Source organism: Venturia canescens, chromosome 3 (assembly GCF_019457755.1).
Source record: "Venturia canescens isolate UGA chromosome 3, ASM1945775v1, whole genome shotgun sequence".
In the NCBI taxonomy this organism is placed as follows: domain Eukaryota; kingdom Metazoa; phylum Arthropoda; class Insecta; order Hymenoptera; family Ichneumonidae; genus Venturia; species Venturia canescens.
In genome coordinates, this window is record NC_057423.1 from 15,690,496 (window position 1) to 15,708,733 (window position 18,238).

Here is an 18,238-nt window from a genome sequence, read left to right on the forward strand (position 1 = left end):
GGAGGGTGGGGCACGACGAAGGCCCCCCTCAAAAATTTGGTAAAAACAATTTTTTTTTTCATTTTCAGTTATATTATGATATTTAAAGATACTTTAAAGATATTTTAGATTGATTCACGATTTTTGGGGCATAATGGACCACCCTAGAAAAACCAGTTTTTCAAAATTATAATTATTTATTTAAAACAATTAAACCACTTAAGAGGATTGATCAGTCGGTATATCGCAACCGTGAGTGCGAGAGAGATAGCTGCAAATTTCGAAATCGAAATTCTTTGACACAGTTTGACCGATTAAAAAAAGGCTCTGTCAGTCGATTTTTGCCATCGTCCTGCGTAGATTGTGAAGCTAGGTTATTTGGACTATCCAGTCCAAATTTTCATTAATTTTTCAAAATATTAGTAAAAATGTTATCTAATGTTGTTGTTAAGAGTATGGATCAGTCGACTAACCTCACTTGAAATTTTCGAAATCGAAATTCTTTGACACAGTTTAACCGATTAAAAAAAGGCGCTCTGTCAGTCGATTTTTGCCATCGTCCTGTGTAGATTGTGAAGCTAGGTTATTTGGACTATCCAGTCCAAATTTTTATTAATTTTTCAAAATATTAGTAAAAATGTTATGTAATGTTGTTGTTTAGAGCATGGATCAGTCGACTAACCTCACTTGAAATTTTCGAAATCGAAGTTCTTTGACACAGTTTGACCGATTAAAAAAATGCTCTGTCAGTCGATTTTTGCCATCGTCCTGCGTAGGCTGACAGAGCCTTTTTTTAATCGGTTAAACTGTGTCAAAGAATTTCGATTTCGAAAATTTCAAATGAGGTTAGTCGACTGATCCATGCTCTTAACAACAACATTAGATAATATTTTTACTAATATTTTGAAAAATTAATAAAAATTTGGACTGGATAGTCCAAATAACATAGCTTCACAGTCTTTCAAATATTTTACCAACCCAATTTCTTGGACAGTACTAAAAACTGGAGCAACTTTTCTGGTCAATTTTGCAATGGAAAACTAAATTACATACATAACCTCAAAAAAAAATATTGATTTCTACATTAATAATTTTTTATTATAATTACCTTTAGATGCCGCATATATCATGTCACTAATATAATTTCAATTATAATATAATAAATTCACTAATTATTATTTATAATATTTCACTCGTCGTCTCAGAGTCCATCTTGGAACTTCATAAATTTTTGAAGCAATAATGTATCCCATTTCTCCAAGGACTATAGATTCAACAGCTTTCGCCATCGCCAATTCATGCCATGTCATACGTACTTACGCACCATTACTAGATCTAGATAATTAAGGAGGGTGGCTATCGACGATACAATGTTGCCATGCTAAACCATGTTAAATACATTAAAAATTTCAAAATGATAAGAATTTAATAAAATGTATAAGCATAGCGTTTCCATATATTATATAGGTATACATTCCGGGCATAAGAAATCTGCTTTAATCCGTAATTACTCGATAACTAAGCAGAAGAAAATTTTGAAAAAAATTGTGTCTTCGCACTTGATGTTGAAGAACATTATCACCAAATTTGATCAATTTCTTATCAATTTGACGAACGTAGCCACCCTCCTTAATGTCTTGACCGTAAAACCAAAGAAATATTTTTATTTGGTGATGAAAGTACAAATCCTGTCAAATTATTATCGCCAACACAGATGAAATCACATGATACGCATGTTTACAACGTTCGAAGCGCCACTCGATGCTAGCGTTTAAAATTATTACTAGCGTTCAAAACTATTGATGTAACTATTGTCGGTAAAGTTTCATTATTTGGCGATGATTTCAAATTTAAATTTAGCTAAACTACATTATTTCAACTACAAATAAAAAATCATTTAAAGTAAACTTGCTGGTTTAAACAAAATCAGTGTAAAGAGAAAGAGAAATCAAGAGACGCGGTAGCGGTTCAACGCCAAATATTAAAAGAAATAGGTTATACCAGATGAATTTTTTTTTCGAACAAATTTGAAGTCCATAGTATAATAAAAGTACGGAAATAGTATATTTGAGGTTAAAATAATTTTTTTCAACAAGAAAAAAAAATATTTTTTTCAGTTTTTTTGGAGGGGGCCGTCGTGCCCCAGAAAAGAAAAAAAAATTTTTTAAAGTTTTGATGAAAACTTGATGATTTTGTTTAAGATAGAATCAAATTCGGATGACCTAGAGATCAAAAGCAACAGAAAAAAAGGTAATTATGTAGTTTGATTACTTTTCCGAAAATCAATGGAATTTTTTTTTCTTCTTCTCGAAGTTATTGATTGGACTATAGTAAGTGATATTTCGTCGGGGGAGGCTAACATTTTCCATAAAAACCATGAGTTATCGAGTTTTGAAGTTGTTGGAAAAATGCGGGGATTTGGCGTATATCAGGCTATTTAGGAGTTCACATTAGGACAGGTGGACACACACACACGCACACACGCACACACGCGCGCGCGCGCACACACACACACACACACACACACACACACACACACACACACACACACACACACACACACACACACACACACACACACACACACACACACACACACACACACACCAAAGTTGCTCTAAACCCGCCCAGCGAAACCACACCCACACATCGAAAGTTTTCTGAACCAATACGACGATTTCGCACACACATCAAAAGTTGTTCCGGATACACATATGCGATGTTTATGCGAAATCGGTAGGTGTATTCAGAGCCTTTTTGATGCTTGTGTGGTATTGCTGGGCGGGTTTAGAATACCTTTGGTGTGTGTGTGTGTGTGTGTGTGTGTGTGTGTGTGTGTGTGTGTGTGTGCGCGCGCGCGCGCGCGCGCGCTCTGTCGTGTTGTGAACTCAAAAATATTCAAATATACCATATTTCATCATATTTTTCCAATAACTTCAAAACCTCAAACACATGGTTTTTATGGAAAATGTTAGCCTCCCCCGACGAAATATCATCAATGGTAACTAATCGAAGCCGTCCATGCTAAAAAAAAATTTCTTTCGTTGATTTTCGGAAAAGTAATCAAACTACATAATTACCGAAAAAAATTACCGGCTTAAAGGGGCCGTCGTGCCCTACCCTCCCGTATCCGATTTTTTGCGAAAAAATAACGTTTTCAGAAAGTACAGCGTAACGACAAAACCACGAGGATTTAGTGAAATTTTCAAGAGGGTAAAAATATGTATTCGATCATTCTGTACTCGCTAAAATTTTCTTAGAATTTTTGGTGAAGATTTTTTGAAAATCAATTTTCATCGAAATGATGATTTTTTCAATCGCTTGTCCCCTTTAAAATGCCGTTTGCAATATTTTTATATCTTTTTGTTTGATTCATTCTAATTACAGTGTGTCAAGAAATTTCAACTAGCGTTCCCATATTTTTGGCCGGTAGTGTATATAAACGTCAGATTATTAGAAACCAAAAAAATTTACGATACGAGACTGAAATTGAAAAAAAAAGTATTTTGTTTAATTCTTTCCAGAAGGACTGCATGAATCGCGACGTAAATTTGAGACCTCAGTATATATTTCAGGTCATTTTATCGCTCCCTTATCCTATATCCCAACGGCGACTATAATTTTTGAATTTTTTTTCCACTCATATTCACACGAATTTCATAAAATTATAAAATAGCCAAAGCCCAACGAGCTGCCATCATTTTTCATGACTCCACCTTCACCATTTTTCTACACTTTCGGATCGCATTAAATTTATTGCGACGGTTTATCCCAACTTTGCTTTTCCGTATTTTTTCATTCGCGATATTTCAACAAATGTTGCCTAATCTATTGCAATCTCGTGCTGTCTTACGGTCGTGCGACATTATTATCGTGCGGTGATACGAAGAAGTCACAAAGCTGGAGGTACAGCACGTGATTACATTCGTATTGTCACGTGCGTTGATAAAACTGACTCAATATTTATCGTTGTCTGAGATCGCAAGTGTCATATAGGACATGCTTTTTGAGCTCTGCATGTGGTCTACGACATTTTTGACGACGGTGAATGACTGCACATATCAAGCAGTTATTGATGGTTAGCGGATATCATTTTCGATTTTCTATATGAATAAAAGAGATTTTCTCCATGATGAATCTATCCGAGTGTTTCAGTTTATTTCGTGTAAAAGATTCGCAATGTACTACTTGAAATTCGAACAATCGGTCTTCAGTCTATACAGGAAGAAAGTTTTGTTGTTGGTCTCTTTATTTTTGAAGTCGGAAAGATTCCATTGGAGATGAAAGAGATTCCAACGATGGAATTTCTTCATATCTGTATTCCGACAGATATAAAGTCGACATTTCACAGCATGTCTGTGACTGTTCGACGTTCCAATATAATATTCTTTCGAAAGAGACAAAAAATATAGATTCTCGGAGCACAGTCGTGACTATATATAGAAAAGTATACGAAAATTGAAAACGAATCGAGCCGTTTTTTCTGGATAAATCGAAAACGAATTACATAGCCAGCACCTGACGTTTGAAATGAAAGTAGAAAAAATAATCAACTAGTATATAATGAACGAAAAATACCAATTTTGAAGAGAGCATTATCATTCTTGAAGCTTGTTTCCTAGTAATTTGTTTCACAACCATCGGAGATCGAGAGACTCGGTAGAGTCTCGAGACAAGTACATTGACAGCCCTATCGTCTGCTGGCCTGAGGCTCTCGCCGAGACTTACTTTCTCTGAATAAAACGGTTCACGGTGGTGGGGGTAAAACTGGCATGTCATTTTCTAGAATTGCGAAGCTCAGGAGACGCTTTGTAAAGCGAAAATTGGTTTGGAGACTAATTTTCAAAATCCCTTTCGAATGAGCTCGAAACCAACATCAAAATCCCTTTCGAATGAGCTCGAAACCAACATGATCACTAGCGTAATTGCTGAGAAAAAAATTTGCACAGGCTCAAGATTATGCAAAAGTTACTTACACATTTATGGATTTACAGTGTCTGTATAGAACACCATCAAAGGTCTTTTGATTTCATCTATAACCCATTTCTATGGAGGCTCGTATCCCGGCGATCCCGACGACAGAAATAATGGGTTGCGATTGGTCAGGACACTCGCTATACCGTTCCAGCGGAATAAAATTTATGAATATATACAATGCCATCAGTCAGCCGTCAGTTTTTGGTGTTATAAACAAACGGATTTTCAACATTATGAAGTGCGGGGTGAATAAAAAAAATATTTATCATCTAATAAAGTGTTCAATATCTATTTATTTTATTAAAAATAGTGGTATGTAGTGTTGAAAATAGTGGTCTGGTGTCATACAGTATCTAGAGTCGCGGTAGCGACTCGAGACAAGTACATTTACAAATCTATAGTAAGATGAAGACGAGTCGCTACTAGAGTCTTTACCGCAAGCAGAGTGGTTTCGAACGGTTTTTGAAAATTGTTTCACCGATATTTAATAAATTACAGCGTTTCCAAAGATGTTATTAGTTCACGTATTTTTTCTTTTTCGATCGTGACTAATTAAAACTCTGTAGCTCAACGCATATAAGAAATATATCAATTTCAATTTTCAATATCGTCGAAAAAAGATGGCATTTTTCGCACACATTTTCTGACGTTCAGCTTTTGCTGTTTAGTGACACTAGTTGTACCTAGAAATTCTGTATGTGAGATTGTGTTCATTGATGTGACAGCCCATACATATAGCTTCATACATATACAAAACAGTGATAGCTGTGCTTGAATATATAAGGTTATAAAGATCGCGGGTTCGTGTTCGTTAGTATAGAGATATATATTTAAGAAAGATCGGGACTTCTTGTTAAGTTTTTTGAGTTAATATTGACGGTTTTGAGATTATTAAGCATCGAGACTTTTTGAAAACTTTAGAATTTGGAACAGCTGTGTAAGTGTGAATATTATCCGCTAAGTTAGTTTGGACAAAATTTCGAATTGTCCACAATTTTACTCAATGGAACAGTCTTCAAGGTAAGTTATAAAAAATCACGGTCAAACCGTTTTCGAAGGTCATTATACAAGTATGTTGAGAACAGGTACTTCTACATAGATTTTTGCAGATTATGCTAAAATTGAGAAAAGAAGTTGGCCGAGGAATGCTAAGAATAGTTACATGTTTTTTGGAACAAACTAAAAATAAAGTGAGATAAGTACATTTATTTCCCTCGAAAGTAGCCTCACCAAAAATTGTTTAATAAATTCCCGAAAGTAGCCCCACAAAAAGTTGTTAAATGAATGAAACCGATGAATGAAAAGCATCAATAATCAAATACATTAAACTTATTAATCTTCAATGAATATTTTTTTAATTAATTGAAAGTATATTTGTTCTACAGAAAAAAATCCGATAAAAATAAAAGTTAAAAATAATTATAAAAAAAAAAATCCGATACGAAAATAAACTTCAAACGAAAAAAAATTGATTGAAAAATAACAATTTGATGAAGGAAAAAAATATAATAGAAACAAAAAATTTCATTGAAAAAAAATTTGACTGAAAAAAAAATTGACCGAAGTACTTGGCGAGTTTGTGGTAATGATCAATACATTATATGTATTGATTTCTATTGAACACTCGCCAAATACTTCGGTCAATTTTTTTTTCAGTCTAATTTTTTTGTTTCAATTATTTTTTTTTCCTTCAATCAAACTGTTATTTTTCAATCAATTTTTTTTCGTTTGAAGTTTATTTTCGTATCGGAATTTTTTTTTATAATTATTTTTAACTTTTATTTTTATCGGATTTTTTTATGTAGAATAAATATACTTTCAATTAATTAAAAAAATATTCAAATTCAGAATAATCATTCCTACGGGTACCATCAGAAACTTGAGAAAATTCTTATGAATCAAAAAAGTTACCATTTGAGTTACGTGCAGCACTAAAATTTATGATATTAATCGGAGGACAAGCGTTTTATTAGTAATTCCGAGTTTTAACATTATGAAATTGTTCTAAGAAGCATTTAAATCCAAAAAAAGGTATAGTAATTTGTTACTCTATGGTGGCAGAGACTTGCGAGAAAATCGATTCTTCTTAAACTTTCAGGATCCCCTGGTATTATTCACAATATAACTAACCTATACTTTTATTAAGAACATTAAACTGATAATAAATCTCATTTGAATAAATTTTCAACCGGATTCTGCCGTACAAGTTCGTTTTTTTACGATTGATTTTTATATGAATGAAAAGTGATGAGCCGGACAAGTACTTTCAACACATATTTAAACATAATTTGTATCGATCTAAAATCGACGTCGAAAATTGTAAATTTTAATGCTGCACGTATCTCAAATGGTAACTTTTTTTATTCATAAGAACTTTTTCAAGTTACTGATGGTACCCGTAGGAATGAATATTCTGAATTACCATTAAATACTTGGCCTCGAATTGATATCATAAGTTTTCATGCTGGATGTAACTTGGATGGACATTTTTTTCAATCGATTTTCAAAATTTTTCATTTGGATTTTTCGTTTTTTTTTCATTTCTTACGTTTCATTAGATTTTTTTGACACTTTAAAAAATAATTACAGATTTTTTTTTTAAATGTAATGTTTTTTCATGATTTGTGAAAATTTTTTCCAATTTTTGTGTGGAAATTATTTACAGTTGGTTTAATTTTTTTTTTATGGAATTTGTTTTCATATTTTTCGTGATTTAATTATCTATGAGAAAAACTCGAACTTTTTTATTCATTTTTATCACACTTCTAATCGGTCGATAAATCTAATGAGAAAATTATAAATTAAAATGCAAGCGAAAGCTAGAATGTAAGGAAAGTTCATGATTTCATAATCCGTGTTAGCGATCGGATTTCAAATTAAATCTCATCATATCCAAGTTTTTTCACAAAACTACGGTAAACTCAGCTCCACTAACTTGAACTGATTTATTCGAATATTAAGAGAATTTAACAAAGAAAATCGTCACCCGGAAGTGTGTACCGAACAAATGAAAAATTGTGTCGACGCACTGCGAAAAAAAAACTTTAAGTATATTCATTTTGCTTGAATCGTTTTCAGTGCTGATTCAGCTTTAATTACACGGCGCTCGGGCTCGGGGCCTAGTGATGTAAGTATCATTTAGAATATGTGAAGAATGGCCGAGTATCAGTGTGAGTGCCGGTACGGGAGAACAATCATGTGTTTTTATTGCTGGAAATAGAGTCCCATAAGAGTGCACGTGACGGAGTCCTTCGCATGGGGGGCTCGCGTGGACAACCAGTGATTGGAGCATGAAAGCGAGCCTCCAATTTATTCCTTCTCGTGATGCGCCGTGGCTCTTATCAGTAAAGTATCACGAGAATAGCTTCGCAACCGCGGTGTCGTTACGAGCGACAAACGATCTCTAGTGCGATAACCGTGACATTCGTCATTAGCTATGATACTCAATTAGCTTTAGTATGGCACGGAAGGAAATCTAAAAAACCGATCGCTAGCTCGTTCGTGGCTTGATAAGAGATTTGGCAGAGATTTCGTTCTTAGAATAACCGAGCTATCCGTATTTAAAAATTTCTGTATTTTTTCAATTTATTTTCGTACCGCTTTCGATGTTGAATCAGACGATTCTTCGTTCACGATCGTTTGTACTAATATTTCGATTAAATAAAGTTGGGCACGAGACAGCGTGGTCGGAGAATGCTCGTCGTCGATTGGATCTGCGATGTTCACCAAATCACAGGACCGTGAGCTCTAAAACAGTAGCACAAGTTCAAAAGCGCAGCACTCGCATAGAGAAGAATGCCCTGCGATCTTAGCGCCAAAGCTTTCTTTCTTGAACCGAAGTTTCACTGTTCAGGAAACATTATCGAGCGAAACCTTACGATCACCGAGTTGTATACCTCCAGAGCGTTCACGACGTTAATTAAATTCCGTGGATTTGCATCGTATACTCACTTGTTTATCATTTTCAGAAGACTATGTCGTTAATGTGACAGCAGATAATATCGGGAATGAAGTTAATCACAGATAAGCTGAGTTCCAGAGGCGGTGAAACGACTCAACTTTTCGTATTCATTTTGAGTTCCAGGTGAGAAATATAATATTATGAAAATGAAATAAACTTTGCCTGTGGATAAATAAATTATTTCATCTTTACTTAGGAATATTTATTGCTTAATGAGCTATGTAAATAATATTAAATCGTTGATTGGTTGAATGAATTCAAAAATTCATGTATTTTAAACGAATCTGTCAAACGAAAACATTATTGAAAAAACGGCTTTCTTAAAAATAAAATAAAATAATCTCTCCAACTCGGTTTTTTGCTTATCATTTTCCTTCACTGTTTTGCCAGATCATAATTATAAATTGAAATACGTTTGTGTGCCCGAAGATAATGAAAGAAGAAAACAGGAAAACGAGCATTCCACAGCGTAAGGTGAGCTCGAAAAGGTGCAGATATTGGTGAGAGAATACCAGCGAAAGTATCGAATAATGTGAGGTGCAACATTGAAATGTTGCAAATAATCGGAAAGATAAATGGAATTATGTTCAGCGAAACAAGGCGTTAATTCGAGAAAAAATGTCGAAGCTGTGAAGTCACTGGAATATTTTCATCCAAAATATATAATTACAAAAATGAGGAAAAATATTGCTAATAATTCGAAGATTTAGTTACTTCATTCATTTTTAGTTTTCTTACAAAAAAAAAATGATTTTTATTCGCAATTCAGGTTAGAATAATCACGCAAATAATGGAGGTAACAATCGCGTTGAGCAGCCTCCGGTGTGAACAACATTCGGATGGGTGACCGCTTAGTCATCTACTAACCTGAAGATTACAATGAGTTGGAGCAGGCAATTTTCTGGAGTCTTTGATGGCCGTAACCGACTGCAACTCAATGAAAATCAACACCCGTATTGGTCGGATTTTCGATAGTTTTCTTCGGCCAATATATAAATTTAGTTTAGGAAAAACTAAAAAAATGGATGGTTGCGATGATTTACAGAGAGCTTTTTTCTTGATGCATCTATTGGAAACATGGCATAATTTTCATAACGTTTTAATAGTTTTCCAGTTTGACATTGGAAATTTGAAAACCACTGAAAAATGACGTGTGTTCTCAAATCCGCGATATTACGAGGCGGGTAATAATCATGTTCCATGACGGTAATCTTCTCAACAAGGTTGTTAAATTGTTCTTTTCATTGAAACGATCAAAAGAAATTTGCTTATGTAATGTTTTGCGAAAAAATAGTAGGTCATGGAAAAAGGGATTCAGAAATAAGATAAATGAGAACACAGTGGAAGATTTCCTTCCCCATTTTTGACTATTGCAATTCTGATAAACGTAGGTATATAAATTTTTCGACTTTTCAACATCGAGGATCCCACGAAACGTCACCCATTCATAGACAAAGAAGGAAATAAAACTATGTTAAAGAGTATAAAATAGTAAAGCTTTCCGATGTTAACGATACTTAGTTATTGAATAGGAAAATCCTGATTTCTGCCAGTTTACAAGAATTTCAACTTTACAATAACCAGCATAAAACTGAATACATCAAAGGCAATCAAAAAGTATGGAAACAAGACCATAAAAATGATAATAGTTTAAAAATTTTTTTAATTTTTATTCCTTATGTGGTAGATAATTGTACATTTTTATTGTATCTAAAACCAATTGTTCTTGGTGTTCTGAAACGTTTGATTTTGGGGGATGTTTATGAGCCTACAATAAAGTATCAAATCAATGTGATCGTATTCCGAACAGATTTCGAGGAGGTCGTAAAATAATTAAAAGAATTGAAGATAGAGTCGTAGAGTAGAAGACAGAGATAGAGAGAGAGAGAAGAAAGAGAGAAACATCGCAATTTGAAGACGAAAACATGCGTTCCGCAGATTCGTCGGAGAGGAGGGATAAAAGACTAGGGATTGGTCGGTATGCGCGAGGTGTCGAATGTCTAAAGTGTCGCGAGTATCGCCGGTTTCCTGCCAGTGATAGAGTGACCACCGTTCCACAACGAGTGGCTTGTCGTTTACCTCTCGAACAAAGTTTTCTTTTCGTCCTGCATCATATTTTTTTTTTCCGTTCGTTCACATTTTTATGATATATAAAAGACATTCGACACCGTCGATACAAAACGAGCAATTATTTCGTAGAAGAGAAAAGTTCTCTGTCAAATAAAACGTAAATAACGTAAAAGCCCGGATAGAAATCGGGCTGACGCGAGGATCCTCATTCGAAAGTAACGAATGACTGTCGACAAAAAAATGGGCATCGATAGCGGCAAAACGATGGACCGGAAGCTCGACATAAAACATCCGGAAATGTTCGAGACCGAGACGAAAACTCCGAGATGTAAGTCAGCAAACGTTTTTTCTTCAATGTCATTTTTATCGCTATTCCGGTTTTCTCGACGACGTGCATTTGACATGCACGTTGACTCCGATCTGCAGCACGCAATCAAACGTCGATAACGCAGCTGTTTCTACCGTTACAGTCATTTTTCAGTAGATTACATATATTTTATTCATAAGACATTCGAATCTACGTTTGTGTTGGCCGAAATTACAAAATATTCTACTGCTCAATCGATTCTTAATGTCAATCCTAATAACGAAGAAAATATAAATGAAATTTCGATTCTTTGTCAAACTAACCCGACTGAGTGCCGAATGAATCACAGTTGGAAAAGTATTCTTCATAAAAGAGCTCTACCACTAGTTTTCCACGAAATTCATATCGATCGTTCTCAAAACAATTGAAAATGTACACTTTCCAGTTCCCTATTGTTTATACAGCGTTCGAGGAACAAATATTCCAAATGTGCCTCGAAAAAATTCTTCGAAATCTCAACGGCAGTTAATGAGGCATTGCTTCAGTGTTCTTCGAAAATACCGTCAGCGTAGATAAGTTTTTAATGACATGTATAATCACATTGTTCGTGCACAATTTGAAAACCAAACGTCTGCTGTGCGAGGTGAGCGGAGATATTCGTTTTCAAGGTAACAACACTGAAGGCACGTCTAATAAAAGCTGTCAGTAACACGTGCATCGTACCTGCCCGGTAAAGCGCGTTGCCCTAGTGCCCTTAAAACCTACCCAGCCTCCATACCCATTCTCGTTACGTATGTCTACGTTTCCAGAAAACTTGATATATATTATTAGATATGAAATCAAAATGAATACTGATCATTCGACGAAGTAATGAATTTTTCGTGAAGCATAATCAATTGATGGACGCCCTCCCCGTGATTTCTAGTGAAAGTCATCGGTTCGATCCATAAATAGTTTAAGACGACAAATTCCATCAAATTTCCCACTGTTACCATTTTTCCTATATTAAATTGTACTTTGCATTAAATATTGAAAACCGAATCGATCAGTTTTAATGCGTTGAATGAAAATATATTGACATAGATGAAAAATTTTTACAAATTGCCCAAGTGGGAGTTGAAATTTCTTTCGATTTTAGGGAATAATAAATTAATCAAAAACTGTTGTGGAAGCGTTCGTCTTTTTGTGCAAACCGAGTTTGTAATTCGAATATAAAAAAAAAACCAGATCAAAGCGTTTTGAATCATATTTTCATTAGAAAATCATTTTTTCTTCAATTGCATTCTGTGATGCTTCGACCATTGACCATATCTAGGAATGTAGAATCTTCCACGAAATAGGGAATGACCGAGTATTATTCAACCGACGAGGAGAATAATAATGAAAGTATGCAGAGCCTTCCTTTGCTAGAAATATTTGTAAAAGACGAGCGAGCCACCTGTTGTCGTTTCTCGTATGTGTTTGCTTGTTCACGACTGGAGACTACACCAGCATAACACTACGACATAACTGAGGATAAAGCGACTCGGAAATGGTTGGAATTTCAGGAGGTTGCTCGAATGATCGATACAAAACGCTCGCTCTCTGCGCGTTTGTTTCTTTCGATCTCTGGAAACAAGCCAGCTGATCGTCCAGAGTGTATTGCAAAGTTACAACCGATAGTACTCAGCTTTACTTCAAGTTTATGGACACGCGAGTTAGCGCCGATTTTACGTTACGTAAATACGACCACTTTTTATTTACCGAACGAAAACATAACTGAGGAATTCGTTTGCTTAATATTCTTTATCCATATATTATAGTAAATAACATTTTTCATCGAGCTGCTATTCGCTTTCGAGTACCAAATTTGACTCAAGTGTGGCGTTTGCAAAACTGAGTACACAAATTCGCTAAATTTAGATAAATTCCTAGTACTTGATAAATTATCATGTCGAACAATGTTTCAATTAATATCAGGGCAAAAAAATGTCTCTTGATTGCCACGAAGAACGGTTCAGTACAGTAGCTCAAAAGCTTGATAATATTTTTGCCCGTATTCGAATCGTTGGTTCCTTTTCCCGTACCATTTTTTTAACTTATTTCCTGATAATAAGCGGATGGCAAAGACATTTCGAAAATCAGCTTGCACGAATGGGGAATTCAACATTTATAAATACGAATAAATAATCTGATGCATTTCCAGTTTTTTTACAATTTAATGGCATGTTGCTTGGTCTCGCGATAATTTCTCACTTTTTTCATCTCTTTCTGGCTTTCTTACGTGTCACGAGGAAATATTATGAGAGGAATAGAGAATAAGTTGATTACGACACATCATATTTTCGTCAAGCTCAGATTTACCTACTTTCTTTGAAATGAAGAGGGGTTTTAATTGTGTGGCAATGATTGCGGTGCTTAATTGTCACAAGTCTCATAAGTCGTTTGACACAGCTTATGATGGTATTTTCTAATATGCCTGATTGCACAACCTCCCGACTCATTAAAGTGCGGGGATCAGCGACAAATGATCGAGACAGGGTTTAAATATGACTCGGTTGACGTAAAAATTATTTTCGTTGCAGCAGGATATCCGATACTATTAAGTACTCCATGCATCTCGGTACATTCACCTTCGTTTTTTTTAAACTCGCGGATGGAAAGTGGGCCAGCAGCCGTTGGTGAATTTTCGTTTCGCCACACTCTGGGCTCTGTCGAATGTTTGCAAAAATGTACAGTTTTGTGTCCAAGTCCATCTTTACGAGCCGTTCCATGACGCAATGATGGATACACACGAAAATTGCATTTTCAGTTTCGCTTCAACCGCGCTCATGTTTCACTGCTAATTTTCGCTTCTAGACCGAAAATTCAAACGATATACACGAATTGATTCTTAGAATTTTTCGTAACTTTCTCTAGCTTCGTCATACATCGTAGTGAAATTTTGAAATTTATGACGTCAGAGATGGGCACCAACAATTCTCATTGTTTTTCATACACACGAGGAAAGAAACTTTTAGAGTGAGAAATGTTGCTGAGAACTAACGACAAAGAAGCGAAATCATCTTTGCAAAATTCAATTTTATGCCCTTGTGAAATTGGCATCAATATGGATCAGTGTTCGATGACGAATCAGTATTTTTCTATAGTTCAAACGAAATGCACTTTCGTATCATTCAGGGGATCAAATAAATTCATATAGATAAATCGATAGATCCCCATCTCGTTGTAGACATAGCAGTAAACACGGTTGATTATATCTCTCATTTTACACCTGGCGTGGGTGGCGAGACACATATTTTCCGACCCGGAAGCCAGTTCGATATATAGACGTACCTCGTGATTTCTCTGCATCATTGACTCCGAGCACACGTTCAGTTTCGCTTATATTTACGTTTGAAATCTCGAGTCAATTCACTTGCATAATCAAAAGAACTTGCATTTTTTACACGAAACGTAGCCGAGAGAACATCCCGCTACAGTTTACACGATTCTAAAGGATCGAAGACACGTTGAATTTGAGAATTACACAACATTTTATTGCCCGAAATGAGAGAAAGTTGGTTAAACATCTCGCTTTGAGATGATCATCCGCATGAAATTCATTATATTATCCGTTTTTCAAAGAAGCAATTCGTGCGTCATGAAAGACAGTTCGGATTTATCCGACAAACTCTTAGCAAATTCGAAGTTTTTTTTCCACGAATTTTCCGAAAATGTTAAGAAGATTTATTTTCTTTAGAGGCAGAGAAACACGAAAGAAGTAATAAATCATTCCCAATATAGGAAAAAAACGTGGGTATATAAATCTCATTTCACTGATGGTATAACGAATCGATTAATTATCCGTTCAGAGGAACGATCGCACATTCAATCATTCGTAGAAAATGAACTCGCAGAATGACAAGAATCCGCACGAGCGTTGTTTTCACATTTTTACCGATATCTCAGATGGAACAATTTTTTTCACCATTGATTTATGGAACCTTGATGAGTGGCTTTTTTGCCGTGTTCAATCCGAAGGGGTTCCGCGTTTCTTTTCCACTACTCATTATCCGTAACGATCGACACAGGCTCCGCCCGCGTAATATTCTCGTCTGGCATACCTGGAGAAAATATTTGCAAGTGTTGTTTCACCTGACAGTATTCGATAAAATTTAATTTTTAAATAAAATTTTAAACATTTGTTGCCATTTGATGAGTTGAGAGTCTTGTGGAGAGGCAAAAAACTTGTTTAATGCGTAGTTAAGCTATACATTTAAGGTCAACGAATATATATCTATATTCACGGATGTGTTTACGTGGGTATATTCTCGACAGGGCTCACGGAACGTGAAGGAAATAGCGATCAGCCGATCCGCGTCTCGCGTGATCGAATAGAAAGGTTACAATTAAAACTGGCATCGAGAAAGCACAACGATTCATGATCAACTATCGATTTCTTTTCACTTTTGACTGATCCTTAATCATAAGTTCATCGGGGTCTCAAAATAACCCCGATGAAATTGAATATTGTCGAAGATCTGAAGCGAAGTCGCTTGATCTGAGGTCATGTTTCTATTTTTACGAACGTTGGACACTTGTTCGATCCGTTTAGAGCCTCGTTTAGAGCTCCTCAAGAATTTTATTGTACATACAAATGAAGATTCTCAACCCAAAATATCCGAACAGTTGCGTTTGATTCCTAAGTTATAGGAATTTTTTCATTTGAAGTACGAACATCGTGCAATCCAAGAGCAACGTTTTTTACTGACAATCGTATAATTATGGAAAATTATTCTTGCCAAAACCGGTCACGAAATCATGAGCTTTCGATCATACGAAGTAGACAAATCTGCTTCACAATAAGCAAATTTTTTGTTAGTTCCGACGAACCACTACAATAATTCCTGAACACGTGCAAGTTCGACACCATTTATCTGCATAAAAATGAGAATAAATCCCACGTCGGCAAAATGATGAATGTCATCAGCTCAGCATTTACATTCGAACCTGTCAATGTGACACTTTTTGCGCCAAGTTTCAACGAATATTTAACGACGATCGATGGTACTAAATCACGAAGATATTTACACCCCAAACCGAAAGGAAAAAATTTGGGAGATCATTGGCTTGAAACATAAACTGAATCGACGTTCGACCAATTCAATTCGGTTATAATATCTTGCGCAAAAAAAATGGTCATTCGTAAAGTTGAACCTCGAATAACGGACGAGTTTACGAAAAACTTTGGGTTCTGATACGATCCACTTTTTGCTATATGATCAATCAAACTCCCGTACGAAAATGAAACACCTTACGAATTGTTAAAAAGTAAGGCAAAATTCGTATACGATCATGTTTTTATCGCGGCGACCTGCAATATCGATCTTCCCAAAGCAACTTATCACCCGCTCAGCTAATTTTTGTCCATTTACTGACATGGATCTATAAAGGTAGAAAGGTAGAACGAAACATCGCACTTTTTCGTATCATCGTACGGAAACTTTTGTACGTGCGAAGGTCGTCAAGCATTCAACGCACAATTGGTATACGAAACACTTTGCGATTTCTTTCTACGAAATAACGAGTTTCTTTTTTTGGATTATGGTGGGAGAAAACTGGCGAAAACACGTTACACTTTTATACTTGTATTCTGCTTAACTGGGCATTGAAGTGGCGAAATGTTATCGAAAAAGTCCGAAAATTGCCATGAGCAAGTGTCGGTATTATTTTGTCAGCACTGTTTTAATTCTAGTAAATACATACATTCTAAAGGGGGGAGATTCAGTTTAAACTTACTTTTTAAAAAACTTTTGTTATGAGACTTTTGCACCTGGTGCATCATTTCGTACATATAGTTGCTTTTTTACTTTTGGTAACCGACGCAGTCAAACCAATGATATTGTGAATATTCGTTTATTAGCTTTCCCTACCGATGTTTCATAGAGAAGAGTTCCAACTCTGATTGAGTTACTTAAAATTGGTTAATACGTTTTTCCAATTTATCATTCTGATCTTTCCACTTCTGCAAATTATTTTTTTTTTCATTAAAAACTGTTGAACTAGGTGAAATAAAAGTTCTCCAATTTTTTTCGAAACCGGAGTACAGCACAAACAGCTCTTTCTCTCTTTCTCGCTGAGAAGCATGGTGAAAAAAATTTTTAATAATTGAAAAATAATCACAAAACAACATAATACAACCATGACAACTGATGAATGTCTCCCAAGCAATACATGAGATACGAGAAAAATAGTCTTTTGGGTAATAACGAAAATGTTATGAGTTTTCATAGCCAAGCACGACGAATGGGATAAAGCAACTATATTTTTTGAAAATTTCAAAAGACGAAACTTGCTTGAAAACAATAATTTTATTATTTTAGAAATATAATTGGTAAAGAACCAACATTTTTATACAATTTTATTATTAAAAAAACGTTTGAAGAGTTCATTTTGACTAGCGTGGTGCAGCAGCTGCCGCAGCTGTTGATGTCACGCTGTCAGTTTTGTTTACAAATTTTCTAGGTTATGAAGTGAGTTTACTGTCCAAAGTAGTATTGCAGTGGAGGAAAATGAAAAAATGAACGATCAAAAAGTTTACCGGGATAAAAATCGTCGTTTTGTAAAAATTTACAAAAAAACGTGGCGAAGCTAACGAACGACAAAATATAGCCAAAAGGTCGAACTGACGTCACATGCGAACGTATATTGAATGCAGCGTTGTCAAACGTTACTGATTCATTTGTCGTGCAATCCGAATGATTTTTCATCAGATATTTTTTCATATTTCAGCTAATTTTCAATGGTAAGGTTTAAAAACTAAAATACTCATGTATTCTTGAATATCCACGAAATACAACAATCGATTTTTTTTTTGCAAAATCTTGGATATAACAAACGAAAAAATTCAATAACTTTTGATGTGTGTACGGCTTTCATATGCCAGAGTGATAAGTATCAAAGAAAAGTCGATATTCAATAAT

General features: G+C 35.1%; 1 protein-coding gene across 1 annotated transcript in view; it reads left to right on the forward strand.

Moving 5' to 3' along the window:
* The first annotated feature begins 10,941 nt into the window (after nt 1–10,941).
* Picot (putative inorganic phosphate cotransporter protein picot) overlaps nt 10,942–18,238 on the forward strand; it is a 55,497-nt gene continuing 48,200 nt past the window's right edge. Inside the window, exon 1 of the mRNA XM_043413846.1 lies at nt 10,942–11,315. Within this exon, the coding sequence (XP_043269781.1) occupies nt 11,210–11,315 (106 nt within the window). The 5' untranslated portion in view covers nt 10,942–11,209. The remainder of the gene's footprint in view (nt 11,316–18,238) is intronic.